The sequence below is a fragment of the Wallemia mellicola genome (genome assembly GCF_000263375.1).
Source record: "Wallemia mellicola CBS 633.66 unplaced genomic scaffold WALSEscaffold_7, whole genome shotgun sequence".
NCBI classification, from domain to species: Eukaryota; Fungi; Basidiomycota; class Wallemiomycetes; order Wallemiales; family Wallemiaceae; genus Wallemia; species Wallemia mellicola.
In genome coordinates this window covers 141,729-156,369 of record NW_006531964.1, presented here as the reverse complement: position 1 = coordinate 156,369, position 14,641 = coordinate 141,729, and the positions used below count along the sequence as shown (strand labels likewise).

Here is a 14,641-nt window from a genome sequence, read left to right as displayed (position 1 = left end):
ATGAGCTACCCAGAGCGACACGGTGCCTAGCAACCCAGCTACGTACAGGTCACTTCCCTACGACTAAGTCATACCGATACAGATTCAAACTAATCGACTCACCTAAATGCAGGACGTGCGGCGTAGATGATAGCATCTCGCATAGAGTATTTATATGTAGAAGACACATAATGGCAAGAATTACCTTGCGAAGAAAGATAACCAAGATCAACATTCGGTTCGAATTAGGTCCAATGCTCAGGAACGCACAAGCTCTTCAAGCCCTTTACGAGTTTTTCAAACCACAATTGACTACGTACCCAAGATACTCCGGTGGTTCGGCGTAACCGAGAAAATTCCCGGACACGCAAATCATCAAGACATTTTACGACACTAGTCAAGAAACGCTTCCTACCAATTCAACATGCCATTCAAATCCTCATGCTTTAAGAAGTATTGATGGACGCAGTTTAACTTTGTATCGTCTTAACAATATATTTAGATTTCATCATCATCATCATCATCATCGTGTTGAGTCACAATAACGCAAGTAACTCTAGATACTCTCTTGTTTTTGGGCTCAGCGTCGTACTGAATAAATGGAGAAACGCGAATTATCATAATTATTTGCGACACTGGTCCGAGATACGCTTCCAGGCTAACTTAGTAGTTGTTTTGAATCTTTTCACTGTATATATATCTACGATTGCAATAAGTGCTTTCAACGTCTAAACTTTATTTCGCAATTCCATTATCACGATTGGAAAGCATATCATTGAAATGTTTGGCAAGGAATTTAAAGGCTTTGTGAGTAACAATACCGATAATACAAGTCGTTAAATTCACTTTTCTCTGGACAGATACACAACTCCTACTTGACATACACTGCGATACTCTAGTGGAGATAACCACTTTAAAAAAAGATTATATTTCAACAAATTCACGGATGATGCTCTCAGTGATTGTGGGGATCTATGACAAATTGTTGAAATTCGGATACAGGTGATGAACATACAACGCTATTTAGTCGTCAGATATGAAGATATATACAAGAAATGGGGACAGGCAAAACTATAAAATAAAATAAATTTAGCACAAAACCAACATCTGAAATGATCAATATATAGCGTGTATTATATTCATAATGCCACAAGAATTTTGATTGAGTCTAGTTTACAACGCTGCAGAAATTATTTAGGGACACTTGACATACATATGAAAAATCTTACATTGCTTACTGAGTATTTGTCAGCGTTGAAGAACTCTCCTAACATATATTAAGATAGTAAGATACGCAAGACCATCGAGTAAGATTATGTAAACATGTCATGAAATTTAAACATAATCACAAAAATGATAAATAACCTAATGCTCATCTAGAGCAAGATTTGTGCATCTTCTGGCCACTCAAGATCATAGTCGATCTGGAGGTCCTTGGATTGATTTGCGCCTAATTCAAAAGACCAGCTAAATGTACCGTCGAATTTGTCAATCCACTCGGCTTTAGTGGAAGGATCAGGTTGGCTGTCAGTGTCTGCAAGTTGTGAGGGCTCCTTGATCACCACTTTGACGCGCTCGTCGACGCTAACAGGGATTTGCGAGCGAACGACGACATTCATATTTGATGCCTTATTTTGCTTGGTATTATGTACTGTGAAGGTGGCAGACTTCGTTCGTGACTGCGTGCGAGCATCCGTATTGAATCGTTCGAGAATGCCCTTGCTGACTATACCATTGTAATGATCCTTCTGGTGGTGCGTCGACACCTTGATATGCTTGTCGACGCCCAAGCTAAGATCGAACGAGGCGCCTGGGGCTGCTTCTGGGACGACACTGCGGGATACGAAGCTACCATCCAGGAAAACTAATGCATCACCATGTAGGAGGGGTGCGTCGCTGTCATTTGTCACAACAGATTGCAAGTAGGCCCTTTCAGATTGTGTAGGCACGCAAATCCACTTCATCGTGCTGTCCAAAGTAAGCTTCCTGATACTGACTTTGTGCTCCTTGTTGTCGGATGCCACAGTTGTGCGGCCATCAATGGTGAAAGATGAGCTGAGCGTGTGGTTCTGGACACTGACATTTGCGCAGAAGAGAGCAGCTTCTGGCACAGCACTCGCGTCGCTCATAGCAGCCTTGCTTAACATGCGCATCTGTGGTCCTCGTGGTTGAGGAGGTGGCTTGATTTGCACCTTCGAGGGTATCAAGGTAGGTATTTCTGAGCCAACACTTGGCGTAGATGTAGATAAAATCAAAGAAACGGCATTCCAATCTTCTCCCGTTGATTGCCAGACTTGCGCGCGGTAATCTATTTCCATCGTACCGTCTGTAGATGCTCTAACGTCGTATAGAGGAGACCAGCTTGCATCATTAACCATATAAGATAAGTTGAGCATGACTAAACCAGTCGATTGGACTGAAAAAATAATTTCGACACTGGAGTCTGCCCCAGATTGGCACCTGTAGTATTCCTGTTCCAAATCGTGGATTTGTTCCTGTACAACTTCCATTTGTGTTTCAACATCGAGAAGCTTGGTATGTGCGTTGAGAGATCTGCCAGGAAGTATGTTTAGATAGTTCTCAAGGGTCTTGGCTGGATCTGCAGTCTGTGAGGTGTTTATAGTAGTACCAAAATTGTTGAGAGTTTCGATTTCATGTAAAAGAACATCTTTCTCGATGACGAGTAGTCTATGGGCATTTCTAGCCTTTACAAGTTCCTCTGGTTCTCTCCTCTTGCTGGTGGAAGGGTGGAAAATTACGTCAAATAGGAGTAAATCTGAGGTTGTTGTTGTGACTTTCAGGCTATCGCGATCAATAGCGTTTGTGAGGTTCTTAAGGGTGACTGAGTTTTGACCGTGAGTGACGTCAACTTGTAAGTTTCTATCTATCTGGGCTCTATCTTGATAAAGGATTACGTTGTTTATAGGACATTGACTGCTATAATTTAGTGGGATATTACGATTTATATTTCTACTAACACAGCATTTAATTCCACCATGGTCGTTAGAAGTAAAGAGAAGTCGGGTATGTTAAACTAATTTACAGGAAATCGTTTTTAAATTCAACATTAAAGTAGATATACTCATCTGTTTCAATTTCTATTGTTTCACTATCTAAATGGTTGGATGTGCTTATCATGCTATCAAAGCCTGTCTCTTCTAAACCAGGTCCACCAAGATCCCATTTCAAGCCTTTGGTTGTTATTTTGGCAGATTTAGTTCCTATTGGTAGAACACCGCAACATTTACCGAAGGTATCTGTCTTAAGTTGAATGGTATGATGGCCGGGTGATAGTGATATAGCAACATTATTCTCTGAGACGATACAGATTGGTAAATCACGCTTGACTTGTTCCTTACGGGTGTAGTAGAGTGTGTGAATGGTCTGATCTATCCTGCCTGACAGGCCACCGAAGGTAACAACCGAGTGATCCAATGGGATCAGTTTGAATGATTTCATATAGTCTGTTGAATACTCATCTTCGTCTTTGATGAGAGTGACGTCATTGTTATAAAAACTTCTACTTTCTTCTGTGATACTATCAAAATCACCAATAATGTAGTCAGGGAGGTAGTTCGATGGATTTGAATGTTTTCTGCTAGCCTCTAACAATCTATTGGCACCGCCGTCTAAGCATATCTTTAAACTAGCCGTTGACCATAATCTATTAAAGAGATCCCAATTATTTATTGGACAGTTTAGTAAGATAAGACAAGTTTTATTATTATTATTAAATAAATCATTTAAATTCCACGTCATCGTTGAGTCTATACCATGATTACAAAAACTGTTAACTATAAGAAGCTACCACCAAAGGAGGAGAAAAGCAAAGAAGTTAGAATACCTAAATTATATAAGAGATTATATAGTCAAATTACTAACGGTTATTATAAAAACGCATTACAAACTACTTCAAAGTTGCTCAATTTAGAAGGAAATAACGATGAACTAATTAAAACTAAATTGTTCTTATTACTTCAATTAGATTCGTACAACCAAGCGCTTAGTTTGACCGAAAACTCGTCCTTTGACTTCGAAGAGGCATACACAAATTACAGATTGAAGAAGAACACATCAACTTCATCAGGAAACGATAGAAAATGGTCAATATTACAAGCGCAATTGGTTAGTATTCAGTTTGCTTTTGTAACCGTCTAAACCACCTCAGGCATACAGGCAAGCTGATTATCAATCTGCTATCAATTTATATCAATCATTGTTGTCTGACCTTGATCCAGTGAGTGTAGCTTTTATATCGCTTACATATCCATCTAACGTACCCAGAATGACGATGAATACCACGATATTGAAACTAATCTCAAGGCAGCGAAAGAGTCCTTGGATTTCCACAGCCATGGCTACCTCACAGCAATAGAAGAACTCAATGTTCCACCTTTAGATGTTCTAGAGAGTAATCCTGCTCCTTTCCCAGAGAATTACAACCCGCAAAACACCACGGTAGACTTGAAATCGACAACTTTGGTAGACAATAAATCCCAGAAGATAGAAAAGCAAAAGCAAAAACGAAGACAGGAAATGCATAGCAAATACGCTAACAAGAACATTCCCATCGATTCAGAAAGGTGGATTCCATATAAGGAGAGAAGTTACTACAAGAAACCAAGACAGCAGATGTCAATCAACCATAAGAGAAGATAGTTTTGTAATAATTGCTTATATACACATAAAACAACTACACCCCATTTAACTTCTCTTCACATTACCTCGATCTGGGGTTGCATCATTATAGTCAGTTTTCCGCTTCCCTATTAGCAAATATCTCATACACCTACAACAGGCTAATGAAACTACTTACGGCTTCATTTAGCTTGTTTTTCGTGCTACACCTTGCCGGATTGTGGTTGTTTAGCCGTGGTTTCTTATTAAATAGAGTCACATTAAATGATATAAGCAATTTAGACAACACTGCACCTGATTCTACACACTCAAAAGCCGTTATACTTATTATAGACGCATTACGACATGACTTCCTTCTTCCTCAAAATCCTAGTAACCCACTATACAACGAACACTATCATAATACACTTACTTTACCATCTAAACTCACAAGGGAGTCACCAGATAACAGCTTGTTATACCACACTTATGTCGATCCACCTACAACGACGCTACAACGCATAAAGGGTCTCACAACGGGTAGTTTGCCTACATTCATCGATATTGGCAATGCGTTTAGCGGTACAAGCATCGAGGAAGACAGTTTAATTCGCCAACTGAAGAATGCCCACAAGAAGACGGCTTTCGTTGGTGACGATACCTGGATGTCTGTATTTCCGGACAGTTTTGACGAGCAGTTCCCGTATGATAGCTTCAACGTCGAGGATTTGCACTCAGTTGACAATGGTGTCACAAAGCACATATTCCCACTTATAGCAAACAACACGGATTTCATTATCGGTCATTTTTTGGGCGTAGACCATGTAGGACACAGAGTGGGACCGTCGCACGAAACAATGTCAACCAAACTGAAACAGATGAATGATGTTTTAACGAGAGTTGTTGAGGCAATTGACGATGACACCCTTTTAGTTGTCATGGGTGATCATGGTATGGATAGCAGAGGAGACCATGGAGGCGACTCAGAGCTGGAAACCTCAGCTGCTTTGTGGATGTACAGCAAGCAGAAACCGCTTACGAACAGCAAAGCGCGTACTTTCGCAAATAGTCTGCCTCATCATCAGGGACATAGGACTATTCAACAGATCGACATCCTCCCTTCACTCAGTTTATTGCTCGGTTTGGCTATTCCTTTCAACAATCTAGGCGGAATTATTCCCGAGTTGTTCCCAATCCCATCAGTCCTAAGACAAGCGCAGGATGTGACCTCTAACCAGATTTGGAAATACCTTAAAAGCTACGCTAAAGGACAGTCAGGTCATGAAATCAAGCCGTTCCTTCAATCGTTACAGCAAAAGCTCAACCTTGCCAAAGAAGCTAAATCGTTGGAGGAAGGTAGCTACTTCAATAAGGACCACACATCATATTACTTATACAGCGACTTCTTTAATAGCACTTTGCAGAGCTGTCGATCCATTTGGGCACAATTTGATGCTCTTTTGATGCTCTCCGGTGGATTACTTCTCTTGATGTCTTTACCTATCCTTGTCGGTGTTTTCAACCGCGCAGGTAGGAACTCCAGCTGTGATTGGATGAAGGTCGCTGTGCGGGACGCCCAGAAAGCAGCACCTTGGGCGTTAGTCGTTGCTTCTTTCTTCTCCATCGCTCTCTTGAAAGGCAAGCACATTGAAAGCATCATATTTATAATATGCTTCGCTGTCGAATTGGCGCTATCTTACGCAGTACCACCATTATCAACTCCAAAAGCCTTAGATCTCTTCGGTATACTCTCCCATCTCGCTATCTTCCTCTCCAACTCCTACGTATTGTGGGAAGATAGAGTCCTGCTAGTTATACTACAAACTCCAATTCTGTTTTCATTAGTTAGAGCTCCATACGCAAACCAAGCGAGGATGAAGAAACAATTAGCGATCGCATCCGCATTGATAGCATTCACGCTACGCTTGATGGCAGGCTCTACAGTATGTAGAGAAGAACTAGGAGGATGGTGTGCCGTTACCTTCTACGAGACATCCTCTAGCAGTCTCTCTCCTGCTTGGGTGTACGCGACTTTAATTCCTTCTGCAATAGCTACCTATTTTGTTTTGAGGTATTCGCTCAACGTGAGTGCGTCATTCGCTGGTTTTGCGGGAATATTTGTTGGTGGATTCACACTTTCACTTGTCTTAGGGTCTTCTTACTGGTTGCTCGATTTGCTCGAGATGAAGACACCAAGTTATGTGCTCATTACTATCAAAACCACATTAGCACGTACAAATATCCTCTTCGCAGGCGTCGTAGGATACACCTTCTGGTATGTATCGACACTCTGTATCGATATCAAAGAGGAGAATCGTCAGGATGGTAAACGTGAAGTTAAAGTATTAGGATTTAGTAACAGTTATGGTGCCTATTACCTTCTGTTTATGCTCCCGGCTTTCGCTTTAATGTGGTTAACAAATCTACCAACAGGACAACTCGCTTTGTTTGGCTGCTTGATCGTTATATTAGTGTTTTTGGAGTTGACGGACTATCAAAATGATGAGAAGGCGTTGAATAAGTTGCTAAAACGACCATCGAAATATACGAAGAAGGACGGTAAGATGGTTGCACCGCCACAACCACGTCCAGCACTCTGGAGGTCCGCTTGGCTTGCTCAATTGGGATACTTGCTTTATTACTCAACTGGTCACCAAGCTGTACTCAGTACACTCCAATGGAAGGCTGCTTTCGTCGGATTCCCAAAGCTAACCTATCCATACGCTCCTCTTTTAGTGTCAATCAACACACTCTCAGGTTTCATTCTCGTTAGTCTGGCGGTCCCACTTCTCGTTTATTGGAAGGTTGCGCCTAAAGTTAATGCAAGTCAGTCGCTAAACACAAATATTCTGCGAGCGGGTAGTGGATTTGTTCTTTACAACACACTAATCACACTCGCGACACTCATCGCAGCTGCACATTTTAGAAGACATCTCATGGTCTGGAAGGTGAGGAAGAACACCCTACGTGAGCTTTTCTAACACATAAGTAGGTATTTGCACCTCGCTTCATGCTTAATGGGTTAGCGCTCCTTGCTACAGATGCAACCTTACTCGCTGCCATCTCTCTCGGTGCATCAATCACGTCTACGAAGGTCAGTCGAGTGTTCAAGACGACTGCAACTTAGTGAAACATCAAGATACACCCTTATAGATGATATTCCGCGATATGTATGTATAAATTTCTTATCTTTTTTTATGCTTGCGCCCAGTTGAAGTTGTACTCCTCACCAGTTGGTCTGTATTGCTCAAAGGCATCAAAGATAACCTTCCCCCAATCTCCATCGACAGGGGTATCTATAAATTTCAGCAGATCTGCGTTCTTTTTACTAATGAATCCGGCTTCTACGGCAGTCGTGATAAATGCTTTCAGTGGTTCGTAAAATCCATCGACATTGATCGCTACCACAGCTATATAACGATTAGGGATGTATTCAAGAAGATGACATACTCACGTTTAGAGTGTATATTAAGCTGTGACCATGTCGTCACTTCTAGAAGTTCCTCAAGCGTGCCAAAACCACCTGGGAGAGCAATAAAGGCGCGAGAACGCTCAGCCATTGCCAACTTCCTCTCATGCATACTTTCAACGACCACAGTGTCGAGATTTGGGAAAGTGTCTATGTCTGACTCTGTTGACTTCTCACCACGCCCTTTTTCACCAACTCCTACCATTGCACGAGGGATTATTCCAGTGACTTTACCATTGTTCTTTAGTGCAGATCGAGCTACGACGCCCATCAACCCGAAATCACCACCGCCATATACAACAGTGATATCGCGTGAGGATAAAGCTACGCCAATGGATTCTGCCACCTCCCTGTATACATCTTTTGTACCAATAGAGCTTCCCGAGTAAATACAGACACCGTTTGCTGTGATCTTATCCGTCATCGTAATTGATTAAGGAGTGGCTATGACTCATGAGAGTTGTTATAAGATATGATTATTTATAAACTGACTATAGAAGGTCCAGAATAATAGTAATCAAGCATATCACTCCTTCACCCACTACCATGAATATCATCGTCAGTTTAGCCTCAAAACGGTCTATATTCTAACGAAGTCACAGGAAAGTCTATTTGGTAGAGCGATTACACCACAAGAACGCCTCAGGCGACATCAACGTGCACTCCAGAAAGCCCAGCGAGAGCTTGACAGGGAGCGTACGAAATTGGAATCCCAGGAGAGTAAATTAGTGTCTGATATCAAACGCAGCGCGAAGAATGGACAGATGGTATGTTTAGTTTGCATAGATAATCATTCAACTGACGGATCCAGGGACCGACGAAATTGATGGCTAAGGACCTCGTCAGGACACGGAAATACATACAAAAGTTCTATCAAATGCGCACGCAATTACAAGCTGTCAGCTTACGCATACAAACACTCAGATCGAATCAACAGATGTCAGAAGCAATGCGGGGAGCCACCAAGGTATGTTCTTTGCCGGGTGATACCACCTTCTAACACGCCATAGAGCATGGCTATGATGAACAGAAGCCTTAATTTACCCCAAATTACGCGTATAATGAACGAATTCGAGCGTGAATCCTCCTCGATGGACATGAAAGAAGAAATGATGTCAGATGCCGTAGACGATGTGATGGAGGATGACCAGGGCGAAGAAGAGGAAGAGAAGATTGTTGGACAAGTGCTTGATGAGATTGGTGTGACGCTAAACCAGCAACTCGCTGATACGCCTGATACCCTTGCACAGACGAGCCAAAAGCAACCCGATAAGCTCCCGCTTGCTGAGGGACTCCCAAGTGGTCCTTCTGGTGGCTCCAACAACCCTGCTCCAGCTGATAAAACAGATGAGGATAGCTTACAAGCGAGATTAGACAGGTTGAGGAAAGACTAGAGGGCTATGCGGTGTGTTATACCATTCAATACATCATTATCAATTTCTACAAAATATTCTCTCCGTCGTTGCTGAATGTAACATTTCCCTGCATGAATTGTGAGACACTCTAGAAATACTAGGAATTGACATACATCTTTGCCTTGACTATTTGCTATATATTTTGTGTGGCCTTGAAACTCGTTAAATGTGCTAGTAACATGAAAGTCATTGTACTCACTACCGTAAGCTAACAATTTCCCACTCTCTGGGCTGCAAAAGTCAACTCTAGTAAAGGCCATTGTTCTGCCCATACTGGCCGTCCTAGCGAATATATCGACCACCTCGTTATACGGTATCGGTTTAACAAATGTTGTAGTGATGTCAGTCGAAACGCCGGTAAAGAACAAACCGTGGCTAGATACTGCGAGACTACCAGCGCTATCTATCAAGCTGGAAATACATCCGCCGTTCAGTGTACCCTGTCGATTCAAGTTGTGCTTATCGACGTGGAATTTAAGATGCACGTATCCAGGTGTAGCGCTGACGACGGAGTGTGCGCCATTAAGTGCACCATAGACAGACCAATCGTGTCCTTTGTTTTTCAAGCTATTGTCTAAAACGCTTCTAACAAACTTTGTGCAGGCAGCCATGGTGACGAAGTGATTGAAAGAAGAATGCATGTGTATTATAAATAACACTTTAAAATAATAGATAAATCTATATTTAATATAAATTCAGTATTTTTTAAAAATTGCGAAGACGATAGAATGGCTGATGAGCGGAAGTTGCTCCTATTGGAACGATCAAGTGGGTTTTTTCTCATAAGAAATATAGCAAAGACTAAATAAACTAGTATGTCGGGATATCAACAAGTCGCTCCAGGAGAAGCAGCCCCAGTTTTGCAGCAGAATGAGGTCGCCGCTAAGTTGCACCCAGAGCAGCCAAAGTCAGCCTCTGAGAGCGTATTAAGCCCTATAACTAGCACCTACAACCGCTTCATGGACTGGAGAAAGTCCCTCAATTTGGGCAGCCCGGGTACTGCAGAAGCTATGGGCAGAGAAGCCAAAAGTGTGTAGCATTTGCAATCTTGAGTCAAGATCTAACTAGACATACAGCCACTCTCCTCTCAAACTTCATCTTCGACGGCGCTAGAGCTGACCTCACCAAGGGCATTTCCCTCAACCCTGCATTCCAAGTAACACACTCCTTCTCGCTGGGATCACAGCAAGCACCACCAAACTACTCCTTCGGCGCTGTATACGCTGATGCAAAGAGCTTCTTACAAGGTGCAGTTGATCACACAGGAACACTCACCGGTCGCGCAAACCAATCATTCGCAAACTTAGGAACTGGCAAAATACAAGCACAATTGTCAGAGGTACCAGGTCAATCCATGATCCAATTAGAACATGACTACCAAGGTCTTGATTACTCTATTAACGGTAAAGCAATGAACCCAAGCTTGGTCGACGGTACAGGTATCTATATTGGTAGCTATTTACAATCAATCACTCCAAACATTGCACTTGGTCTCGAAACCCTCGTTCAAAGACCACAACCAGGCATTTCCGAATCTTTGACTTCCTACTTGGTCAGATTATCCGGCTCAAACAGAGACTGGTTGGCAACCGCTCAAATAAACCCATCTGGAATGTTAGAAGCTACATACCACCATAAACTCTCAGACAAGGTTGATGCTGCTGCCACCTTGCAAGTCATAAATAGACCTCAAGGTAAGGAAGCTAGTGCTTCTTTGGGCGCAAAGTACGATTTCAGAATGGCAAGCTTTAGAGGTCAACTTGATTCAACCGGAAAGGTTTCCGCTTTATTAGAACAAAGATTCACTCCTGCCTTTGCTTTCTTGGTCGCAGGTGAAATCGACCACTTAAAGAATGCATCCAAATTTGGTGTTGGTATCATGTTAGAATCAACAACAATGACTCCTGAAGAGATGAACGCTGCTATGCAGTCTGTACCACAACCTCCAATTTAAAATTATATGTAAATAAATTTATTTCTTATTAATAAAAGTTTTCACCGTGTTCTTAAACATTGATGATGTCACTAGCTAGTTTCACTTTCCTTTTACGGAAGTCTAGTTTAATTATTACGCTTTGGGTTATTTGAATCTAGATTCTAATTATTTCGATCATCATTCAAACTACTCCTTTTAAATTAATCTTAATTTATCTTCTTTGTTGTAACAATTTTCAATAGCGTTAGGAAGTCAAATGAAGCGGACTTTACTTACCTTACTAGCTTATTCGGCTTTAGCTAAGGCTCAACAACATGGAGAAGAACACGGTGGAGAACATGGTGGACATCATCACAGTCCCCAAATATTTTACGGTTATCTTTTGATTATCATTTTTGGTATCATCGCTTGCGGAATCGCGTTAGTTACACACACAGGATTAACCCACAAGAGCGGAATATATAACAAGTTCACCAGATGGTCACTTCACACGCCTACATTTCAATACAAATTGACAAAAAATTCAACACACCGGAGGTACCTCACGTTACCATCAATTGCACACATGGTCGGTATATTCACCTTGGTTATTTTTCCTACAATGTTAGTCTTGACGGGACCGGAGTCTCCATCTACAAACAGAAGTACCTCAGATATAAACCAAGAGTTACACAGGAATGCGTTTGATAGGACGGGTGTCATAGCTTTCGTACTTACTCCATTGCTTGTCATTTTGGGATTAAAAGTTCCCCCATTTGCCATTTTCGCTTTCAAATGGTTCACCAATCTACACTTCGACAAAGCACTCTTCTTCCATTTCATTACTGGATTTACGGTATGGGCATTTAGCTTTGCACATACTGTTTTATGGATACAACATGCTTGGCCTCGCCGTGATGAAAGTGGTGTTTGGAATCAAATATGGTCATCTAAGATGAATTCTTCTGGTTTCATGGTAGGTTTCCAGATAATGATTTAATTTATCTAATTTAGACATATTTAGGCCTTACTATTCTTGTCGCTCATTCTCCTTCTCTCAATCCCACCAATAAGGACAAAATTTTATGCACTCTTTCATATCGTCCACATCTGTTTAGTTTTCGCGTTCTTGGTAGCTGCTGGTGTACACTACAAGCCACTAGCACCATTTATTTGGGTATCCCTCGCGTTTTGGTTAGCTGAGCGCACATGGCGTGGCTTAATAGTCTTATGGAGAAACGCTGGTGCTGGTAAATTCCACCTTGCAGATAGGAAACCAAACCACTGGGCAACAGTACTCCGTCCAGCTGCAACGATAAAGAGTTTGGTATCACCACAAATGGACAAACCAGCCAATCTTACCCTTATGGGATGGGAAGAGCTTGAAAAAGGGCGCAACAATAACACATCAATGCACGGCAAGAGTAACACCACGCTCAACAAGACAACAAGTGGTAGTAATTCGAACGAATCAACAGACAAATATGTCCCTCCGGTTGTCAAACATGAAACACCATGGATGGATCCACCAAGTAGCAGCTGTTCATTCCCAATAAGAAGATCACATCCAACTGGTTTTGTTCACGCTCAATTGCTTCCAGGAAAGAGTGTCCGTCTTACGCTCCGTTTGTCAACCCCCATGCACTGGAAACCTGGTCAGCACGCATCGTTAATTATACCAGAAATTTCACGTTTTGGTGCTCATCCATTCACTATAGCTAATGTTGACGAGGATGATCCTTGTAAGGTTGTATTTATAATCAGGGCTAAAAGCGGATGGACAAAGCGACTCTGGGAGAAAGTGCGCCTTATGCGTCAGCCAAAGTTCATCAGCAGTGAGGTTAATCCTCAAGATAGTAGTAACTATCTCCCTTGCGCAGCTCCTCCAGTTTACATTCGCGCTCTGATCGACGGTCCATATGGAAGTGCAGAGAGGGTGAAATGGTCAAATTACTCTTCCATTCTGCTCGTATGTGGTGGTAGTGGAATTAGCGTAAGTATTTAAATAAAGTATACTACATTAGCTGACGACTGAATAGTTCGGTGTGTCAATTCTGCAACATGTTTGTAACACTATTTCTTTAGGTTCTGGACCGTTGCGACGCGTGAGACTTGTATGGCTCGTCAAGGAATTTGCACATGTTCAATGGGTTGCTAGCGCACTTAGGAGGTGTGTTACACTTCTCTCAAGCGATGCTTTCCAGTTGGAAATATTCGTCACTTCTGAAGTCAAACCAGGAGATTATGATCCACCAACCATAAGCTCATTCTTCCCATCTCCAAGGTCTCCATTTCCACCTACGCCAGCAACAAGGACTTATTCACCACCTCATTCGCCTGTGCAGAGGTTCTACACCCCTGCCACCGGTCTTGGCGATGATCTCGTGTTGTCATACAGTAACCTAACCATGCAGACTGCTAGGGCATCTATGACACCAGCTACAGCAGCTGAACCACAGCCAGAGCAAACAGAGCAAACAGAGCAAACAGCCCAACTGCAACCACCTCCGTTAGCGGTGACATCCACATCCAGTCGCATACAGCCTTCGTTCCAATCAGCACAGACTCAACCAGAGGTAGACAAAAGCCTACCAGTACAACCATCCTATGAAGATTCTGAATTTGATACTGCTACATCTAAACAAGATGATGATAATAACGATGATGATGATGATATTGAAGCTATCAATAAACGCTCAAGTGTTAACCAATTTATTGAATTCGATGGCGAAGATGACGGGCCAGCCCCTCCAGTTGAGAAGGAACTTAGTACATTGATTAGCGTCGAGGGTGAAGCTGCCAGAGCTAAATCCGGTATGGGCCTTACTAGCTCAAATATGCAACACGCTCAAACCGCTTTATCACATCTTGAAAAACCAAAACACACACCTAACATCACCTTTGCCGAGACACCTAAAATACAGCAAGATGCTAACCACATTAATGGCCGCACACCTCATTTGACGAATACTCCACTTCTGAAAATGCCAGATCCTGATAATATAGTTATAGACGCTATAGAAGAGGGTGATCTATTTTCAATTGCCGAATTCGCTAGGAATGGTAGACCAAAATTAGATCACATTTTCAACCAAGAAGCAGATATTGCAGATGATAACGCCTTATTAGTTGCTACGTGCGGTCCAGAAGCCTTGAACCGTACAATGAAAAATCTAGTATCGAAATCTAACAAGAAGACTGTAGCATTCGAGGAGAGCTTCAGTTGGTAAATTTATCTTCCCTTTG

General features: G+C 42.1%; 9 protein-coding genes across 9 annotated transcripts; 5 read left to right on the top strand and 4 right to left on the bottom strand.

Annotated features, from left to right (window-relative positions):
* Nucleotides 1–1,355: 1,355 nt before the first annotated feature.
* WALSEDRAFT_63773 (hypothetical protein) lies at nt 1,356–2,977 on the bottom strand (the record flags this gene model as incomplete). The annotated part of the gene is made up of 2 exons (XM_006957776.1): nt 1,356–2,913; nt 2,958–2,977. The coding sequence occupies 2 exons, from the start codon at nt 2,975–2,977 to the stop codon at nt 1,356–1,358; spliced, it is 1,578 nt and encodes a 525-aa protein (XP_006957838.1).
* Nucleotides 2,978–2,998: 21 nt separating this feature from the next.
* WALSEDRAFT_60136 (Thiamin pyrophosphokinase) lies at nt 2,999–3,750 on the bottom strand. The gene has a single exon (XM_006957775.1). It carries the CDS (start codon nt 3,736–3,738, stop codon nt 3,019–3,021), a length of 720 nt encoding a protein of 239 aa, XP_006957837.1. The 5' UTR covers nt 3,739–3,750; the 3' UTR covers nt 2,999–3,018.
* Nucleotides 3,746–4,681, top strand: WALSEDRAFT_37505 (hypothetical protein). Its single transcript, XM_006957774.1, has 3 exons — nt 3,746–4,104; nt 4,148–4,216; nt 4,264–4,681. Exons 1-3 carry the CDS (start codon nt 3,754–3,756, stop codon nt 4,636–4,638), a joined length of 795 nt encoding a protein of 264 aa, XP_006957836.1. The 5' UTR covers nt 3,746–3,753; the 3' UTR covers nt 4,639–4,681.
* A 100-nt stretch (nt 4,682–4,781) lies between these two features.
* WALSEDRAFT_17851 (hypothetical protein) lies at nt 4,782–7,723 on the top strand (the record flags this gene model as incomplete). The annotated part of the gene is made up of 2 exons (XM_006957686.1): nt 4,782–7,544; nt 7,589–7,723. The coding sequence occupies 2 exons, from the start codon at nt 4,782–4,784 to the stop codon at nt 7,721–7,723; spliced, it is 2,898 nt and encodes a 965-aa protein (XP_006957748.1).
* On the bottom strand, nt 5,008–8,500 carry WALSEDRAFT_54235 (hypothetical protein). The gene is made up of 3 exons (XM_006957773.1): nt 8,051–8,500; nt 7,589–8,006; nt 5,008–7,544 (listed from the first exon to the last, which is right to left on the bottom strand). The coding sequence occupies exons 1-2, from the start codon at nt 8,487–8,489 to the stop codon at nt 7,792–7,794; spliced, it is 654 nt and encodes a 217-aa protein (XP_006957835.1). The 5' UTR covers nt 8,490–8,500; the 3' UTR covers nt 5,008–7,544; nt 7,589–7,791.
* A 111-nt stretch (nt 8,501–8,611) lies between these two features.
* On the top strand, nt 8,612–9,599 carry WALSEDRAFT_54234 (Snf7-domain-containing protein; the record flags this gene model as incomplete). Its single annotated transcript, XM_006957772.1, has 4 exons — nt 8,612–8,623; nt 8,668–8,832; nt 8,877–9,032; nt 9,076–9,599. The coding sequence occupies 4 exons, from the start codon at nt 8,612–8,614 to the stop codon at nt 9,457–9,459; spliced, it is 717 nt and encodes a 238-aa protein (XP_006957834.1). The 3' UTR covers nt 9,460–9,599.
* Nucleotides 8,988–10,091, bottom strand: WALSEDRAFT_68509 (Thioesterase/thiol ester dehydrase-isomerase; the record flags this gene model as incomplete). The annotated part of the gene is made up of 3 exons (XM_006957771.1): nt 8,988–9,547; nt 9,594–9,631; nt 9,680–10,091. The coding sequence occupies 3 exons, from the start codon at nt 10,089–10,091 to the stop codon at nt 9,506–9,508; spliced, it is 492 nt and encodes a 163-aa protein (XP_006957833.1). The 3' UTR covers nt 8,988–9,505.
* Nucleotides 10,092–10,246: 155 nt separating this feature from the next.
* Nucleotides 10,247–11,485, top strand: WALSEDRAFT_60134 (mitochondrial import receptor subunit TOM40). Its single transcript, XM_006957770.1, has 2 exons — nt 10,247–10,509; nt 10,557–11,485. Exons 1-2 carry the CDS (start codon nt 10,296–10,298, stop codon nt 11,432–11,434), a joined length of 1,092 nt encoding a protein of 363 aa, XP_006957832.1. The 5' UTR covers nt 10,247–10,295; the 3' UTR covers nt 11,435–11,485.
* Nucleotides 11,486–11,672: 187 nt separating this feature from the next.
* WALSEDRAFT_68507 (hypothetical protein) lies at nt 11,673–14,625 on the top strand (the record flags this gene model as incomplete). The annotated part of the gene is made up of 3 exons (XM_006957769.1): nt 11,673–12,371; nt 12,420–13,388; nt 13,435–14,625. The coding sequence occupies 3 exons, from the start codon at nt 11,673–11,675 to the stop codon at nt 14,623–14,625; spliced, it is 2,859 nt and encodes a 952-aa protein (XP_006957831.1).
* Between the last annotated feature and the right edge of the window lie 16 nt (nt 14,626–14,641).

Coding starts and splice junctions, on each gene's coding strand:
- WALSEDRAFT_60136 (XM_006957775.1), bottom strand. CDS start 3,738: ATGACGTGGAATTTAAATGATTTATTTAATAATAATAATAAAACTTGT.
- WALSEDRAFT_37505 (XM_006957774.1), top strand. CDS start 3,754: ATGATTACAAAAACTGTTAACTATAAGAAGCTACCACCAAAGGAGGAG. Junction 4,105..4,147: donor CAATATTACAAGCGCAATTG/GTTAGTATTCAG, acceptor AAACCACCTCAG/GCATACAGGCAAGCTGATTA. Junction 4,217..4,263: donor TGTTGTCTGACCTTGATCCA/GTGAGTGTAGCT, acceptor TAACGTACCCAG/AATGACGATGAATACCACGA.
- WALSEDRAFT_54235 (XM_006957773.1), bottom strand. CDS start 8,489: ATGACGGATAAGATCACAGCAAACGGTGTCTGTATTTACTCGGGAAGC. Junction 8,007..8,050: donor GCTTAATATACACTCTAAAC/GTGAGTATGTCA, acceptor ATCGTTATATAG/CTGTGGTAGCGATCAATGTC.
- WALSEDRAFT_60134 (XM_006957770.1), top strand. CDS start 10,296: ATGTCGGGATATCAACAAGTCGCTCCAGGAGAAGCAGCCCCAGTTTTG. Junction 10,510..10,556: donor TATGGGCAGAGAAGCCAAAA/GTGTGTAGCATT, acceptor CTAGACATACAG/CCACTCTCCTCTCAAACTTC.